Source organism: Canis aureus, chromosome 37 (genome assembly GCF_053574225.1).
Source record: "Canis aureus isolate CA01 chromosome 37, VMU_Caureus_v.1.0, whole genome shotgun sequence".
Classification (NCBI taxonomy): domain Eukaryota; kingdom Metazoa; phylum Chordata; class Mammalia; order Carnivora; family Canidae; genus Canis; species Canis aureus.
The window spans coordinates 7615699-7634903 of record NC_135647.1 but is presented as its reverse complement, the minus strand read 5'-3'; the positions used below and the strand labels follow the sequence as shown (position 1 = coordinate 7634903).

Genomic DNA, 19205 nt, shown 5'->3' with positions numbered 1-19205 from the left:
GCGGCCTCGAGGCCAGGCGCCCCGGCCTGGGCGCATCCCGGCGGTGGCCGCGGCGGCGCCCGCGTGGCCCGTGCGCCCGGGCCTGGCTCGCCGGGCCCCGGGCCTGCCCTTGACCCGCCTCTCCCCTTGCCCCTTCCTCCCCCGCCCCGTCCCCCTCCCCGCCCCGCGGCGGCGGAGGGCGGAGGGCGGAGGGCGGGGGCAGCCGCGTTCCCGTCCCGCCGCCCGGGTCTGTCCCTCTCCCCGGGACCCGCCGGTGACGTTTCGCACACGTGCGCGGAGGACGCGCCTGTGACTGGGGAGGAGGCGGCGGCGGGAGGGGGCGCTGGAGGGGGAGCGGGGGGCACCCACTTCCTCCTGCTCGCCGGCTCCCTGGCCTGGGACGGTCCCGGCGCCCTCGCCCCCGGCCCCGGCCCCGGCCCCGGCCCCGGCCCCGGCGCGGCCACCCTCGCTCGGCGCTCGCGACCCCCCGGGCGCCCGCCCTCGCCCGCGCCCGCGCCGCCGGTCTGCTCGGCCCTCCGGGCCCCCGCCCCGCCGGCCCCGCCGCCCCGCCGCCCCCGGAGCCCGGCCGGTTTCGGAAATGCCCTTACAGCAGCAGGTCAGTGCCGGGACGGCCGGGGCCCGGGGCCCGCGGGGGGCTGCCGCGGCGGGGGAGGCGGTGCCGCGGGGTTTCGGAGTGGGGACGGGGGGTTGGGTGCTCGAGGGAAATGAGTAAGCAAGAAAAATCCAACTAAGTAAATGCCCCGGCCTCCGGGTCTAGGAGCCTCGGGCCGGGAGTGTCCGCCCCAGGGGGCGGCTCTGCTGTTTACGTGGATTTTTTCCTTCCAGGGGGCCGAGGGATGGGCGATCGGGAGCCGGGGGCGGGGGGGGGGCTCCTCGCCGAGGGCCGAGTTGAGCTCTGTTTTCTGTCTCCCTTCCCTTGTGCCGGAGGGGGAGGGGGCGGGTCAGAGGGTAGGGTGTCTGCAGGATTCCCAGGCCACCCGCCACCCCCTCCCTTTGTCCCTGTAATTTATAAAGCGCCTTTGAGAGATGATTTAGGTCAGGATGCGGCTTCTCTTTTTGTTGATACTAGAAAGAAGTGTGGCCCGGAGGTCTCCCCCCCACCCCCCACCCCCCTTTCTCCTTTTCTCCCTTCCCTGCATGGCTCCTGTCGCCTTCACCCTCGTGGTGAGGCTTGGCCCCCACGAGGCTGCGGAGGAACCCAGAGTCGGAGACGTGGTCGGCAAGACCAGCCCGTTGACCTCACCTTGTGTCACTTGCAAATGGATTTATTTTGTGCGGGATTGAGATTTTTGCAGGGCTCTTTGGAGGAAGTCAGCCCGTAGCCAGCACTTTGGGAACTGAGATGGGTTTCGGAATAATGAACGTTTTTGATTCCCTTAACTCTTTTCCAATTTCGCCCATGGTTGGATCTTAACTGCTTTCCAGCCCGGGAGATACTTGCTGAGGATGTGTGATAGAGTCTCAAAAGAAGCTCATCGTTTTTTTAGTGACAAGGGTCTGCCAGCAGGGGGGAGGTAGAGTACAGTACCTACTTACACATACTGTATCCTGTATGCCGGATCTCAGTCTCAAGAATATTCCATGCTGTTCACATTAAATACTGTTGCTTGACCTGACCCGAACATGGTTAGAATATATTTTAAGCCTCTTGGCCCCTTACACAGTTCTGTTACTATATCCTCCACCTAATCCAAAACAACCAGCTATTGACATATTTCCTGGATTGGATTCAGATTTATGGGAGAGTAGTTTTGATAATGGGAAATTATGAGACCACCAGATTGCTGGGTTTGTGTTTCTTTTCTTTCCTTTCTTTTTTTTTTTTTTTTTTTGAATCTTAGCCTGCTTGTCGAACCTCCAAAGCTGTCTGGCCAAACTTACATGTGCTTCATTGTATTTCAAGTATAAAGATTATCCTCACTGTCTTCCAAGTTATTTCAAAAACTTTTATCTTTCTTTCCATGGGATTATTATTCCAAAGCCATGAGCACTGAATCTAAAGTTTGATTTTCTTATCGAAAATATGTTAGTTTTTTTTGGTTTTTTTTTTTTTTTTGCTTTTTTAAGTCTTGAAATTTGGTTCATCTCCTTGCCTAAGTGAGAAGACCGCTAGGGCGTAGCTGAGTGATTGCCTGAGCAGAGAGACCATTTAAACACTTGGTGTCCAAGGAGAGGTCGAGAACTCTGTTCTGGTGGCCGGATTTGCAGACCCACCTGGTTCCAGTTCTCAGGAACATCTAAGAACTTAATAGGAGCAGATCCTCACCTTATTTTAATGGGAGAAAATAGAGGAGTACTGCCTTACTGGCTGTATTGTCTCTATCATTGACAAATTTCATGATCTTAGGCAAATAACTTAATTTCTTAAGAAAGTTTCCTTTTCTGTAAAATAGGAGCAACAGCAATACTAACTTAAAGGTTCTTTTTAAGGGTTAACTATGATAATGTGTGTAAAAGACTTTGCACAGTGCCAGGCAAATGGTAGATGTCCAATAAAATTAGTATTCAGAAATGTGGTTTCTTCTATAACTTAGAGAAATAGTGTTAAGACTTGGTGCACAGTCCTTTGTTTACATGTGAATAAAATGCTTATAAGTTTTCTAAGGTGATATCTAATTAATTATACCCAATTAATTTGGGTTTTTATATCCACAAAACATGGCGGTTCTAGCAATGGGTAAAATAGGGACATGTCAGTAGGATGGGACTATGCAGAGATGGTGTCAAACTGTCTGTATATGACCTTGTGCCTTAAGATGTGATAAATTTAGATCAACTCACCCTCACTTTTTCACCTGGGCTCTACTTCTCCCATGACTCCACGGACTGCTAACATTTGGGTGCAGTCTGTGCTTCGTGGCTCTTGCGGAACTGTGCTCTAAATTGTCACCAAGTCAGAGGCATGCTCCAGGTAAATTCATTTTCAGATGGTGAGCCCTTGGAAGTGGAAGAATTATTCAGAACCATAGCCAGAAGAGCTATTTTCTGGAGCAGAAAGGGTTTCCTCATTTTCTGCCTCTTCTAAAAAGAAGGTGAATTTTATTTCCTTCTAGCCCTAGAAAATTTGGGATGTATTAATATGAGACAGTAGCCTTTCACATCTGATTTAATTTAATCCAGTCACAGCAGCCTACTGATTATACTCTGGGAGAGAACCCATGGTGCTTGAAATTTCGGTGTAAGAATGGAGGAACCGTAGATGCTATAGCTGGGTCTGGTTTTTTGTTGTTGGGTTTTTTTTTTTTTGTTTTTTTTTTTTCCTTGTGTGAGTATAAAAGAAAAATGCTGGGTTCCTGTGGTTCTATACTCAATAATCTTGCTTCTGCTGAGCTATATGATTGATGCCAAGTTTAAACTAGGAGAGAATTTTTAGTCACTACACACCCCAAAATGGAAGTTTTAATATAATGCAGTGCCCAGACTCTGGACAGTTCAAATAGCTCCACTATAATCAGTACCAAGGGCGCCACTCTAATCATCCTCTGAAACAAAGCACCCTTAAATGTGGCAGTGTGAGCTAAGGAACTCAAGCTTGCGAACAGGAAAGGATTTTTTGTTTTGTTTTGTTTTGTTTTTCTATAGGTCATCACCTTGTGTAATACTTGGAAGAGGAGATTCTGAGATTAATGTTGTGCTGTGTAAAGCTAACTTGAAAACAGAAAATGATACTCAAAGCTTAGACCTGAATAAACAGCAGCACCTGGAGATTTAAAGGCTGGAGGGGCAGGGCAGGTGGGGAGTTGCATTTATTCTCATTTCTCAGAGATCTCATGCAGTAGTTTTGATTCATCTGTCTTGGGACACCTGGGTGCCTCAGTGGGTTAAGCATCCTACTCTTGATCTCAGCTCTGGTCTTGATCTCGGGGTCCTGAGTTCAAGCCCTGCGTTGGGCCCCATGCTGGGCGTGGAGCCTACTTTAAAAACAAAACAAACAAAACCTCTTCTGTCTTTATTGCCTTCCAGAAGATATACCACCCACGCACCTTTAACCCCCTTTCCACTGGATTGGGACCTATTTGGCAAAGCTTCAGCTACCTCCTCGTTTGTTTTCTGGCTGGTTTTCTGATTTCACAGGATTTTGTTGTCTTCTGTTTGTCCAGTTTACATCCAGTTTGCCAGGCTCACTGGCTCCCATTCCTTTGGAACCACCTCCTTTCTCACTAACGTTGTTAAACCAGAACGAGAGAAAACCAACAATTGCCTGTGCTCAGGATATCGAGTCCCACATTGGGGCCATGAAACCACCCCACAGAGGGCAAGGCACAAAAGTAGATTTCAGTTCTTACCAGATTCTCTGTTTCAATTTGGTTTTTCAAGAGGAACTTTCCTGAATTCTTTGAGGTACTAAGCATGTGGTTTAATGTATATTTTCATGCTTGTTAGCTGCTTAAAAAGTAATGTTTTGGGGACTGTATTTACAATTGTTAAGAAGCATTTTTTTTTCTGCTAATCATTTCTCATGGGACGAAGAAGGACAGATAAAGTAGAAAAGCAGTAAATATCGGAAACCACTAATGGTATCTCCTTCCTCCTACCCTGATCCGCTCTTTGGCTTCACAGAGTGACTTGGAAAATGTATCTCACACAGAGAGAAGTTTACAACGAAGGCTTAGAAAACAGCCGAGGTGGGGCCAGGAAACCCAGGATGGGTTGATATAGAAGGATAACACACATCGCTCTTGCTCCAATAAGAAGGAAATTGGTTTACTTTCTGTTGTCACTTTTGCTTCAAACACTCTCCCCATCCCCCAACCCCCAAAGAGCAGCGTGTTTGTAGAAGTTAAAGAATGTACAAGTTACAAAAATGTGTTCTTAATCTTCCGTGGACCTTAAGTAGGGGAGGAGGGGGTCAGTCCTGTGGCCCTGGTGGCCGCAGTCATCTGCTGTATCTCTTTGAACAAGAAGAGATAAAGCCCACTGGTTGCCAGATTGTATCACAAAGCCCATGCACTTCACTTTGCTGAAGAACCTGAGCAAAACAGGCCATTACTTAAGATTTGTCAACTAAGGCAGGGGTTTGTGTCAGCTGGAGGTTGATAGGGAGAACTGACAGCTGATGGAATAGGGAAGGGATTAAAAAAAAAAGTTGACCCTTGAATAGCACGCACACACACACACACACACACACACACACACAGAGTCAAAAATCTGAGTATAGCTTTTGACTCCCCAAAAACTTAACTACCGATAGCCTTCCTTTGAAGCTTTACTGATAACAACATTAACACATATTTTGCCTACATATTATATACAGTGTTATAATAAAGTAAGCCTGAGAAAAGAAAATGTTATTAAGAAAATCCCAAGGAAGAGAAAATACACTGAGAGTACTGCAAAAAAAGAAAAAGACAACCTCATATAAGTGGACACGTGTTACTTCAAACCTGTGTTGTTCAAGGGTCAACTAAAAGTGACTAGTCTGCTTTCTATTGCTGTGGCCCAAGTGTCTGGGGCTATCTGTAGGGTCCAGGTAATACTCTTATAACTTACCAGTCCCTAAGAACAGTACTTTAGGTTTAACACAGGCCACAGTCGATGATTCCCACTGGTCTTTGTTCAAATCATAACGTTGAGAGCTATAAAGCCAGGGAGTCATCATCTGACCCAGTCCCCTTCATTTTGCAGGTGGAGAAATTCAGCCCCAGTGGAGTTCAGTTACTTGCCCAAGGTCACAAGCTAGCTAGTGGCAAAGCCAGGACTGAAATTGGAGACTTGAATTCTTAGAGGAAGCCTCATTCACCAAGAAAAAGTTAACCGTGTCTCATGGGCCCTAAATAGGAGAATTGGGATTGATTGAGTACCTTTTAGATGGTCCTCAGGAGGGGTTGCCTTTTTTTTTTTTTTATGTACACATATGAATAATAACTTACTCTCAAATGTTCAGAATAAGCAAAGCTGCTTTAGATGTTAAACGAAAGGGATTTTTTTTTTTTTAATGGAAGGAATGACTGACTCTACACAAACAATAGTATTTTTAAAGCTTTGTTACTTACAAATCGGTTCTCTGTGTATAGCACATTGCTGGTCCTTAAAAGGTGAAACATGTACTTCACAGAGAATAGAACCTAAGAGGATTTTTGAAACTTTCTCCAGGACTGGGGCCCCACATAGATCCAGTGTTGGCATATTTGTCCAGGGCCAGGCACGTCCTGAGTTACTAGACAGGTTTTCAGAGGTCCCACGTGCTTGCCCCTTCACATTGGTCCAGATGCTCTTCCCGCAAGAAGCCCTCTGGTTTAGCAGAGTGGCTGGTCAGTTAACTCTTTCAGAGGAAGCCAACCATCCCTTAAAACCCAGAACTAATTTCATGAAAATGTCTTCTTTTACAAGTCGAACTGAGAAAGCTTAAAAATAGAAGCACTTCGAGCCTGAAGCCTAAAAGTGAAACATAATCTGAGGTGGCTGTAGCTCACCCACTCATTAGGGGCTCGGATATATGGCCTGTCGCTCTGCCATCTACGGACCAGACAGGGGCCACGTATGGAGAGAAGGTCTCTTGGCCAGTGAGCGCTCAGGAGCATGATGACAGCAGCTGTGGTTATCAGTGAAACTTCCTTTCCCAGAAGGTATTTTGGTAAATGGAGTCTGCCTTTCAGGCGGCGAGAAGCTGAACGCCCTTGGTCCTCCTGGCCAGCTAGTGCCTGGCTACCCCGAGATCCTTTTGGCTCCTTTTGGCTCCTCCGGCACGCTCTTGCCCGAACTGCTGAGAAGGGCTTCTCCATGCTCTAGTTTTCATGACCCCAAATGTTGTGGTTCAAGACACTGGGGTTGTGGAAGGGAACTCCGGGCCATTGGAGCTCACTCCCTCCTTTGCCCTGTGCCATTTCTGATGATCCGAGGCCCTAGAGATAGGAAACCAGAGCTGTGGCCCCTAACCCCTTCTCCTTTGAGCCCTGCCGGGTCTGGCAGCCCTCCGGAGCGAGGGAGGCTCCTGTGTACGAAACCATACCTCACCTTGGAGGCGGGTGAAGGGCAGCCGAGCAGGAGGGGCCGATGATGGAGGCCAGAGCCACAGCGCCTGGGTTCTCGTTCTGGCTCCGCGTGTCAGCTGCGTGGCTGGGGCTTAACACCAGCAACCTCTGCGTCTAACTTCCTCACCTGCAAAATGGGAGACTCCCAGCACCTGCCTCCCAGGGTTGGCACCATCCAGGGAGTCCCTAAATGTAAAGTGCGCAGGGCCAGGCCTGGTGCACGGGAGGGATCCAGAGAGCGGAGTCAGTAGATTGATGGCAGAGCCATCCTCCCCTTCCACGGCCACCTCTTGGGCTGTCCTTTGTGGCCTGTTTGACACACGAGCCCTGTGTTCGTTTAAACCCAGTTACCCCTCCACAAGTGGCGGTGAAGGCGGAGGAGCGGGGCTCCGGGCAGTCTGCGCGCGACACGGTCATTGGGGTGTCTCTCTCCAAGCTGTGCTTTGACTTGGGAGAAGGAGCTGCTGCTTCTAAGAGTACTAGCAGTAGTAACAGCGTCGTGACTAAAATCTTTGTTTCCGTGATTAAATGTGTTAATAAAGCCGCACTACCAATATGCATTGCGCGGTTAACACGATTTCACTTCTGCACCGTCTACTGTGGCAGAAATCAGGGTGTCTGAGCGCCCTGGGCCTCCGCCGGCCTGGAGGTGCTGTCAGGGTAGGAGGAGGCTGGGAGGGGAGGGCAGGGCCGTGGTGCCCTCTGGAATCGGGGAACCTGACCCGCTCTCAGCTCGCTCCCACCCTTCTGCCTGGCTTCCAGAAGGATGAGAACTGCAGCCTTCTCCGGCTGCTTCTGTGACTTACCAAGTTAATTACAACCTTTTCCCTGGTGTTCTTCGGGGTACGGGGAAATCTCGCCTTTCCCGTTCGGCCTCCCATTCCTCCCCGCTTGGATGCTGCCTGGCAGGGTGCTGAGACGGCTGCAGGTCGCCCTTTGCCCGTGGGTTCCTTCTCCTCCCACTCTACCCTCATTCCCACTGGCCCATGAGGTACGCCTCCTTGTGGCCTTATCATTGGTGTTCTTGACTCACTCCTCCGAGCTCCAAGAAATCTGTCGGTGGTGTTTTCGTGTGATCCCTTCCACGCGGGAGACCGCAAGTTTTGAGAGGCGTTTTCATTAGACCTCTCATCTCTGGTGTGCTTGGCACCCTGGTGTGCTGTTGGGGGTGCAAAAGAAGTATGAGGTGTGACCCGCCCACTCTCAAGTTTACAGTCTGTTTGGGGAGACAGGCTTTAAACACAAGGTGATTCTCAAGCAAGACTAAACAGGAGTTGGGAGGAAAACAAGACTCATCTAGTCTTCAGTTGTGTGGTGTCGACAGGAAGCACCAGCTGGGCCATGAGAGTGGGGAGCTCCCATGGTCATCTGTCTTGGAGCACACCGGGGTGCGCATTTGAATCATCTGGGCACTTTCCAAAAAATACCAAAACTCAGGTCCCACCCAGATTAATTATTAGAATCTGTGAGGGTGGGATCCAGACATGGGTTGTGGGTTGTTTTTGTTTTTGTTTTTGTTTTTTCGAATTGTCCCAGATCATTTTGCTGTGCATTCTCATTGAAACCACTGAGCCAGGTGGAGAGGGATGATTGAGGAGATTGTTCATGGCTGGGGAAACACCCTAAGGCAGAGGTTAGGGAGCAGCAGATAGGTTACATTAAGGAGAGACCAGTTGGATTGAAGTCAATATGGGGGAATGGTTAAGACCTAACATTGGGTATATTGGTAAAATTGGTCTAGAATAGGGACTGGCCTTCCTGCGAGGGTCAGGCAGGGAGTTAATGGGGGTGGAGGGTTAGGGGTGTGGAGGCTATGCTTGAAGAAGAAATGCCCTATGTAAAGGGGGCCGTGGGGCCCTGCCCTAGGCAATGTCTGCCAGAGGGGAAGGCAAAGCCCTGTGTGTTGCCACATCTTCAACCTTCTTATAATGCCAGAAATCTACCAGTTTTAAAATGTTGGCTCGATTAAATAGGAAAATGTGCAGGCCAAACAAAATAGGTCTCTAGGACAGATTTGGCTTAAGGGCTGCCACTCAGCAGTCTCTGGTCTATGGGATAATAATAGCTAATGTTTATTGAGTGCCCACGTGTGTGGAGGGCACTGAACTAAGTGCTTTACACACATTAGCACATTATCCATGTAACAACCTATGAAGTGGATATTATCATGGTGCTTGTGCTGCCCAGGAGGAAACAGACAGTGAGGGGTTAAGGGGCTGGCTCTGATCCCCACTGATGAGTGGGGCAACCAGAAATGGAACCCAAAGAGCCTGGCTACAAAGTCTCAGCTTCTTCCTGGCTTTTATCCTCTATGGTCTTTGGCGTTGTATTAATTATATAGTAGAAACTCAAGATAACCTGTCAAAAAAGAAATAGCCCGGGGTTTTTCCAAGCCTACCGGAGAGTAAGAATTGCCTATAACACTGGTTCCAGGCTCTACCTCTACCCTCCTCAATTAGAGGGAAATACCAAGATCTTCTGATCTCCTGGGACATTTGGCAAACACTGCTGGGAATAGCTGAGCAAAGGTTCTTGAGACTGGAAGGCCTAGGTGAATGAAGGCTGAAGCTGCCTGCAGAATGAATGAATGCACTAGTGTCAGGCTCATTTCACGTCCTTCCTCAATCAGAGGGAAGAGACCAGGCCCCAGAAACCTGGGCCAGGTGCACTGGTACCCCATGCCCACCTCTGTATTTCCAACACCTGTATTTCCAGGTATTTTCCAAGGCAAGTCATCGGAAGATTACCCAAAACCCAAAGTGGGTGAAACAAGAAGGGGTTCCCAAAGCATTGAGAATCTTGGCTCAGGAGGTCCAAGTGGGTGGTTGCTGCATGCCAGGCAGCAACATGGGCTGGGAACAGAGTAATAGAATATGCTGGATGTCCTACCCTCAGGGGATCTACTTTACTCTGTAGCAGGAAGGCTTTTCATTCTATTGGTCTAGGCCTGCCTGGAACAGGTTACCCAGTGAACAGAAAGCCAAGAAATTCCCCCGAGAAGAGAACCAGGTCACACCATGTAGGGTATATAGATTTAATATACCATAAATATAATGAGTGCGATAGATAGGTGCCATAGATTTAATGAGTCTGGAAGCAGGACAGTAACTGTGACTGTGAAAAGGCAGGGTGGATGTGAGGGACAGGCTCCTGGGACTGTTAGACGGACTGGATGAGGCTGAGCACATCCTTCATCAAGGTGTGTGCTATGGGGAGGGGATGGTTATTTGGTAGGAGTTAGTTGTGAGTGACACCATAGACAATCCAGCACTGGAAACGTGGCTTTGGCATAGAGATCATAGTGGGAGTCTTGAATGATGGTGAGCCAAGAACTGGCCTCCCTAACTTAAAAAAAAAAAAAAATATGGTGCCACCAAAACCTTACGTTGTTTTCACTTCTCCCTGTGTAATATTAAAATGAGACAGATCCACCAGGTTGATTTGGGGGATCAATACTGTGAGGGCTCACAGAGACAAGCCATCAGATTAGTTATTTATTATGTGCCTTATCAGGTCCGGGCCTGACTCCTGGCTGCTTGGAGAAAGCCCACAGTTTGTAACCTCTGGAAGGCTGCAGCCAGCTAGTGAGTGCTGTGCATAAGGAAAGGTCACATAATCACATCTTGAACTAAGATGGCTCTTCGGACCATAATTTCCTAGGCTCTCTGATTTTGCTGATTTAAAAAAAAAAAATCTTGAATTTCCTTAAGCTCTAGCACATCAGCATTTAAAAATGAGTCTTTGAGTACTCTTCTGGAGGAAAGACTCCTGTAAATTCTAAGTATCATAATTAATTTTTAAATATGTAACTTGTACTTAAGCCCATTTGTAGCAGTCCTGGAACTGACTGATTTTGTTGCAATCATACCAGTAATGTAAAGTGTCCAACCTTTCACTTTGCTCTTTTCCCTGTGAGCATCTCAGACCCCCTGAATCTGGGATTTTGTAGGACGCAAGGCTCTCAACCCGGGAGCCCAGTGACATGGTGGCACATGGAAAGAGCACAGGGCTCGAAGATCTGGCTTCAGAAACTGGCATGAGACCTTTTACACATTAGATCTCGGAGCACCTAATAGTGAGTGTTCCCTGTCTCCTTCAATGATTGGAAGGATTCGTTGAGATAGCGTTTATAGGAAATGTGTTGTGTGTTCCAGATTCAGTGTGTACCTCTCCCCCACCTCCACAGTAGAAACTCTTGAGTGCTGGTGAGTCTGAATTCTCAGTATTTTTACCCCCTCCAGGGAAAGCAGAGTGTTGGACAGATAGCCCATCGCATACCCACTTTGCGCGGAATGCAGTTCCCAGGACTCTGAGGCTTTCAAGGGTGACCAAGAGGCTCTTGCCCTCATCAGGAGAAAAGGCAAGATGGAACGTGTTTCTTTAGTCACTAAGACAGGATAAAAGACAGCGAAGGCTGTAAGATAGTATCAGTGGAGTTTCTTATGCACCCAGACTTGGGGAGGAGGACGGAGAAAGCTTTAGGATGTTTGAAAGTGGAGCAGGATTTTGGCATCACTGGGGTTTTGGCCAGAGGCTGCCAGTAGCCCCTCCGATTATGACGATCAGATTGTCTGTGGACATTGCCACATGGCCTCCTGAGTTGGGCAAAATCGACCCCCATCCCCATTGAGAACCACTGTCCAAACGTTAAAGTTCTAGGACAGAAACAGGGGATCCCAGAGATGCATCTTCTATCTGAAGTGTACATTTACATTTTAAAATTCGGTAGAGACTTTTGAAGCAAGTAATTTCTCATAGCTGGGTTTTAATTTTGGCATGCCTAATCTCCCGTGGAACCCCAGAGCTGTGCTCCCACGCTTCGTAGATGATAGAGAGAAAACGCACTCTGCATAGCCTGCCAAAGCCCTGCCTGGTGTATGGTCAAGCATGCTGTGAATCGGCCCCTCGAAGCCTCCCTGTAACTTCCAGAAGAAAGGATCGAAGTCTGCAGTTCAGGGAAGGCCCAGGAAGTTTTGCATTTATCATTTACTGACCTGGGTCATTGAGACAAACCTGCTCAGGACCTACTTGCCAGCATGGTTATTGATGCCAGTGTGACCATGCCATACTTTGACAATTTGGACACACTACCTCCCCTCTCACCTCCGTTTCCGCCACCTGAATTGGGGCTCCTACCTCACAGGACTGTTGTGAAAGTTGAATGCCATAACATATGTAGTGCTGGCTCCAGGGCCAGCCACATGCTAAACTCAGAAGTGTTTGCCATCAATGTCTGTATGACTGTCGGTAGTAGTACCATCGTTGTTAAGTAGAGCTTCCATCCCAGCACACCACCAACTGTTACCAAGTAAGGTGAAGTGGAGTGAGAGGCACGTACTTCCAGTTATAAAATAAGTTAGTCACAAGGATGAAAAGTACAGCATAGGGAACATAGTCAATAATATTGCAATAACTTCATATAGTGACAGATGGTAACTACACTTATCGTGGTGAGCATTTCCTAGCATGTATAATTCTTGAATCATTGTAAATCTAACGTGTCAACTATACTTCAATTAAAAATAAATAACGGGGTACCTGGGTGGCTCAGTCGTAAGCATCCAACTCTTGATTTTGGCTCAGGTCATGATCTCAGGGTTGGGCTCCATGCTCAGCACAGTCTTTGGGATTCTCTCCCTCTCCCCCCTCCTCCATCCTCAGTCAATCAATCAATCAATCAATCCCTAACAAATTCTCAGAAGAAAATAATCTTAAATGTACATATCAAAAAAATTCAAAGGTAAAAATCTTTTAAAAAGAATTGGAATTGTCTGTAGAGATTTAAGAAACACCTGTCAGTGTGCTCTCAATAAGCTAGCAGAAGTGAATCAATTTCCACTGAGAAACATTAATTTGCATCAAATACTTGATAAGAGAAAAATGCATAATATACATTTTTCATTATATATAGTAGTTGTACAAGCCAAACATTTTGAAATACACCAGCCAACCAGGAAATTTACACGTTGTTGAGAACTAGATTAAATTTGTAAACGAAGAGAAAAACTGGTTGTTTTTTTTTTTTTGGACATCATGTTTATTACATTTTGCAAGTGATGATATTAACTATGGTACACACAGAAGCAGATAACAGAAATAAATGAAGTGACACAATTTTAACTTGCACTAATAAAAAAAGTACTATACTCACACTATATAGCTCAGTCTTCATTCCAACTTGCACACTCAAACGTGCAAAATCTGAGTTTTAGAGTTTTCAGAATGAGATGCTTTAGAAGGAATATGCATATCATTTACTTTGCATTCTAAAGTAGTATTCGACCACAGGACTAGAAAGACAAGAAAATACCACAAAGAGGTCAACTGAGTGGCCCTGGCGTGGACTCTGTACAACGTCTAACTGTGTCCAGGGGTGTGTGGAAGTTTTCCACTGCTCACAAGAGCCAACTGTGTTCATCCCTCCCTAACTCTGCATTCAATGATGGCATGTTGATAGCTTGTAATGGACCATGGTAGAAATATTTACACCAAGGAAAATGGTACATGCTACAAATTAGGGCCTTTTTTTTTTTTCTTTTTTTTCCTGGAAAGCCAGTTGTGATCGATTTAAAAATGTATTCTGTTGTGACCATGAAAAACAAAACAAAAATTGTTTGCAGCCATTACCATTGTAGCTGGTACGATACAATCAATTTCCCTGGCTCACTCGTGCCCAGGTAGGCCAGGCTCCGGCTTGGAGCATCCTGATGGATTTGACTTACCTGGTTAGATACGTATGGAGCACCTGGTACACGCTAGGCCCTGTTGTAGGCGCTGGGCATTCAGCAAAGGACAAAATGCCCTACCTTTCTGTGGCTCGGGTCATAACCAATAAAGATTTTGCCACATAATAAATAACCCTGTTCCTTTCTTTGATGGATTCTGGTCGTTTTTTGTTTTTTTTTTTGTTTTTGTTTTTTTGTTTTTTGTTTTTGTTTTTTAAAGAATAGTGGTTCTTGGTTGTGTGGTCCCTGACCAGCAGCAGCACTTGGGAGCATGTTAGAAATGCAGAATTTCCGTTCACACCCAAGACCTACTGAGTCAGAAACTCTGTGGTGGGACCAGCAGTGTAGGGTTAAACAGCCCTCCTCTTCCCCCCCCCCCCCCCCAGCCCATTCTGGTGCACTAGGTTTGAAAGGCATGGTTTGAGAACAGCTGCCTCTCAACAAGGAAGGCCTGGGGAATGCTAAGGCCTCCATGGTGCTAGTAACAACAGAGCTCCCAAATGATAGTCTTGGGTGTATCAAGACAGTTGGAAACTGGCAGTAAGTACCCCTTGACCTCTTCCTGGGCCTGGCATCCCTCCCTGAAACTGGAGGACTCCGGGAGGATCCTGCACACCACAGCCCAGAACTCAGTAACACAAATTCTTAGCCTTCTTTGGGCTTTTCATCATCCAGCAAACAGGGAAACTGCTTCCCTTTTCTCCAGAGACTGTTGACATGTTTGCTTGACAAATATTTTCCTCATTTTAATTCCTCCTCTCTTTTCAGGGTCCCCTTATCTGGCACCACTAAAAATCTCTAGAATCAAATTGCCAGCCAGATGTACAGGACTTATCTGGAAATGAAATGGTTGCTCTCCTTACGTGTCTGGTAATTTGGGTATTTAAAGATATTGTGAGGAGCAGATGAAATGAGAGACCACGGGAAAGCATCCAGCTTGGAGCTGGCCTGGCACTCGATTACCAGTCCCTGCAGTTCCTGCCCCTGTCCCCGATAAAGGCATTAAACAGATCGCACACTACTTTGTGTGAAAAGCTTTTGACCACCCACGGTTTGAATGGGTATGAATAACCATTGTGTAAATTATAATCATAATCATGGAATCAGAAATTTTGATTGGTTAAAACTTTTATATAGGTAATTAAACTTAGAAACTAGAAACAAACAAAGATGTTAACCTGATTTTTTTTCCCTTCATGAAGAAGGATGAAAAAAAAAAGACCCTAATCAGAGTGGCAGAAATTCTTTACATCTGCGCCAGCCTAAACCGGGGTCTGCTTCTAAGCGACTTGTCCTCAGTTTATAAAGGCTACTGCTACTGTGTTAAAAGGAGTGTTTGGAATGGAATGATGGTTTCTTTTGATAAAAGGCTGTCTTGAAGATGCATGGGAAGGATCATGTGGCTTTATTATGGCCAGGTTTGTCTTGGTGTTTCTCTAAAAATGTGCCTTTAGCCATGTGGTGGGCAACTCCACCTCCTTTCCATCCACCCTCTCTCAGCCAAAACAACTTCTGGTGGCAGTGACAGTTTTAAGTTTGACAGTTTTAAGTTTGCCATTTGCGGTTGATGATATTATAGAGGTCGAGCAAGTACGGCAAGCACTACTCATTTCTTGCTTCCTGCTTTGCTCGAGAGTGTGAGGATCAGCTTTTCTAAGTCCTTGACTTCCGACGTCTGCTGCTCTGTGTCCTAAGGGTGGCCAAGGCGTGGCCCTAAAACACCGGCCACTTCTGAAGGTCTGGCATGACTCAGCCACTGCCATCCTTCTCAAAACCAGGTCCAGGGTGTGGTCCTCCCGCCTTGCCTCGTGGAGCGAAAGTTAGCCGTGCTATCTACTGTAGATGCATTTTAGAAATATTTTTTAAATGGGTCCAGGCATACGTTGTCACGTTTGACAGTTACAGGCTGCCACGCATTGAGTTCTGTTGGGTCTTGCTTTTACCTTTTGCTGTAATACAAGAATAATGGTGTTGAAATGGCCAGCTTGTTGGCTGCCCTTTTTAGGTAAGGAAAGTCCCCTGTTATTTTTGCGCCTTAGAGAAGGGATCTCTGTAGGAAGACACGTAGACCCCAACTTGACATGATTGGGAACTCGGATCTCTTGCCCCTGAGGAACCTACTTTTTGTAAATCAGACTTCTGAAGCCTGGTAAACTCTCATGTGAACTTAACTCCTTCACCCTGAGACACTGAACTGCCAGTTTCTGACGTAGCTGTTGCCTCACATTCCTGATCTGGAGGTCACTAGCAGAGTCAGGTTCACGTTGAATGGGCCTGTCCGTATCCAGCTGTGCAAGCTCCTCTCCGGTGCGCACCTGCAGATGTGGCTGGTGTAGGGACATAACGGACCCTGTCATTTACTCCGGTGTCCACCGATGACTGCTATGAAACACTGATTGTGTTGCCTTTTAAAACAAAACAAACAAACAAACAAAAAACGTGTTTTTAGTACACACTTGCTTCTTTAAAGAAATCAAAGATCATCAACGGAGTAAAATCTTAAATACCCTGTCCTCCTTCCTAGTCCTGCTTCCCTCCTTGGATGTAACCACAATAACAGCTTGGCCTTTCCCTGTTTTGTGCATCTGCAAATACATATTTTATAGGAAGGTGCAAATTGTGGCTTGCAGTCTGTGGCTGGCAGGGCCGTAGACACATTTCCACGTTGGTGTTCGTGCTTCACCATGGCTGCCCTGCTGCCCATTGTATGGATACACTAGAATATAGTTAGCTCTTCCCGTGTGAGTGTGGCTTCTGTTATCTCTGGTTTTAACTGTCCTTGTACATATGTTTTTGCACGTGTGTTTCTCTGTAGGTGGCATTTCTATATACTGAATATTTCTGTCACAGGGCGCAGATGGTAAAATGCTGATAGGTAAGGCCAAATTGTCCTCCAGAGACGCTGAGCAAGTCCTGTCCCTGCTCCCAGGGTAAAGGATGCCTGTTTTTCTCTACTCTTTCCAATATTGGGGTAATGTTGGTCTCTTTTGCAATTTTGCTAGTGATGGTTTGGCAGTCTGATTTTTATTTTGTATTTTCCTAATGAATACTAGTTACCACCACCACTGCTACTACTATCACGGCTACTGGCTAGTATTTATGGAGTGTGGTTATGTGCCACGGTTGTTTTAAGCACTTTACATGGCATTTATTAATTTAAACTTCAACATCCCTGTGAATTTGGTATGATTATTGTACTCATTTTGCAGATGTAAATTTAAGCATCTCTGATTTGTATTTCTGTGAATTGCCTCTTGGAATCCATTACGATCTTTGTTTATAAGGCTATTTATAACTTTCTTTTTGAATTACTGGAACTTTTAAGGAGTTACAGATACTGGACTTTTTCTGGTGTGTGTGTGTGTGTGTGTGTAGTAAATATTTTTCCCTTTTTGTCATTTTCCTATTAACTTTATCTATGAAATATTTCTCTCTACCAAAGTTTTGCTAATTTTTTAAAATACGTAAAACTATAATCTTAACGGTTTATGAGTTTGGTGGCTTGCTTTGGGAAAGTCTTTCCTAATCCCTAAATTATAACAATATTTTGTAATTTCTTCTCCTGATTTCATAATTTTTTTTATTTTGATCGTTAGCCTCCTTGGAAGGGGGCATGTTTGTATATGTGTGTGTTAGAGATCTAACTTTATATTTTCCCAAATGGATAGGCAGTCCTACTGATGCCCTTTATTGAATGGCTTATCCTTTCCCCATGAATTTGAAATGCCACTTTGGGGCGCCTGGCTGGCTCCATTGGTAGAGGATATGGTTCTTGATCTCGAGGTTTTGAGTTCGAGTCCCACCTTGGGAGTAGAGATTACTTTAAAAAAAAAACAAATACCACTTTTATCATATGAAAGTGTGTGCGTGCACATATGGATCTGTATTGGTCTGATTCTGGACCTTCTACTCTGTTCCACTGTTTTCTTTGTCTCTTTCTAAGGAAATAGCACACTGCTTTAAATACAGCAGCTTTAATGGTATGTTTTGCTATAAATAGGGAAAATCTCACCGCCTCTCTTATACTGTTTTTTTCTATCATTAAAATGACAGTGTTCAACATTATACTTTCTAGCAGTTTTACAGACTTGGGCTCTATCTCCCCCCTACTATGTGAATAGTATCCCCCTCTATCTACTGTGAATTTAGGGTAATAGGGAAATAATTCTTGTCTGCCTTTACTGAATAGTTTCATATGCCAGCCGTGGCAATGAGCATCTTGTGTATGTCACTACATCTGGTAGAGCAACCCTTCCTCATCTGTAGATGTGGAAAGGGAAGTTCAGTAGTTAAGCAGTGTGTCCCAGGCCCTGCTTCTAGACAGTGGTAGAAGCAGGATTCCACACACCAAGTGATTTCCAATCTCTTCTTTAATCCTGATGCCAGCCAGACATATCCAGTCACTCACAGAATGTTTAAGGGCCTCTGGGATGGGTTATGAGTTGTCTCCTGTGCTATGGGGGGTGGTCAGCGTTTACTGTGTGAAGTGGAAGAGCCAATGAGAGCCCCCCTAAGGACTCCCAATCTTAGGGCAGCAAGGCTTGAAAAATCCAGCCTCGTAAATACGGGCATGTACGGGCATGTGTTCCCATTCAGACACTGGGTTGAGGTGGGACCACTGTGCAAGACACAAACTCGAGGGGAGGGAAATGGTTTCACTAAATGCTTCTCCAGCTAGAAGCACTAGGGTGTGGAATGCAGCCCCTGATGTTCCAGGGCATTCCGAGGGAAAGGCCATCATCCCAACCCCGGGAGCTTCTGCTTTTTCAAAGAAAAGGTAGCATGTGTGGCTCTGGTGGAGGAATAAAGAAAGGTCTTGGTGGATCTGGAAATACATTGCTGCAGAGGAGAATTTAAACGGGCATCTTTTTTTTTTTCCTCGGTGTCTGCATCAGTCTCCCTGCTGGGCTAAGCTTACCTCCTTTGCAAGTGGTTGCCCCTTGATTCGATTTCTTTCAGGCACCTTCTGTTCTCGAGGGTTAACATCAGGGAAGTAGTTTTTTGGGAGAACTTCGAAACTGCCTCCCAAACAGAAGTCCAGCTGAGCGCCCACCGGGAGCCTTAGAAAAGTAATCCTATTTATTAGTGGGAGTATATTGATTCTGTGTGTAAAATGGGCCCAGAGGCCCATGACAATGAGTCCACCTGAAATTATAATTTAAAATATCAGACTAGCTGTGCTGAAATGCTACTCCAGAATATAAACGATTAGGCGCTTAGTGAATTTCTCATGTACGTGTAATTAAATTGGTAATTGGTAGGGTCAAGTTTGTTTTCAGATCCTAAATCATTTCATTTCCTTTTTTTCTTCAACAATCGCTGGTGGTAAGGATAGAGGAATCGCTGTTGAATCCTATAGGCCTTTATCAAAATAGATAATTGTGCCTCCGTCGTTCATTCATGTGTTTAATCAGTCCACGTCCCCTGATCTGTATGTTATAAAACAGAAGGCGCCTCATCAAAGGACTCTTCCTTTTCACTGCATAACTGCAATCTTAATTTTGTGAAA

At 46.1% G+C, this 19205-nt stretch overlaps 1 protein-coding gene across 3 annotated transcripts in view; it reads left to right on the top strand.

Annotated features, from left to right (window-relative positions):
* E2F3 (E2F transcription factor 3) overlaps positions 1-19205 on the top strand; it is a 75889-nt gene that overhangs the window by 1351 nt on the left and 55333 nt on the right. Inside the window, exon 1 of one of the 3 annotated variants that reach the window (XM_077886391.1) lies at positions 500-595. The exons of the other annotated variants lie outside the window; for them this stretch is intronic. Coding sequence (XP_077742517.1) covers positions 578-595 — 18 coding nt within the window. The 5' untranslated portion in view covers positions 500-577. Of the gene's footprint in view, positions 1-499; positions 596-19205 lie in introns of those variants that run through there. 3 annotated transcript variants of the gene reach the window in all.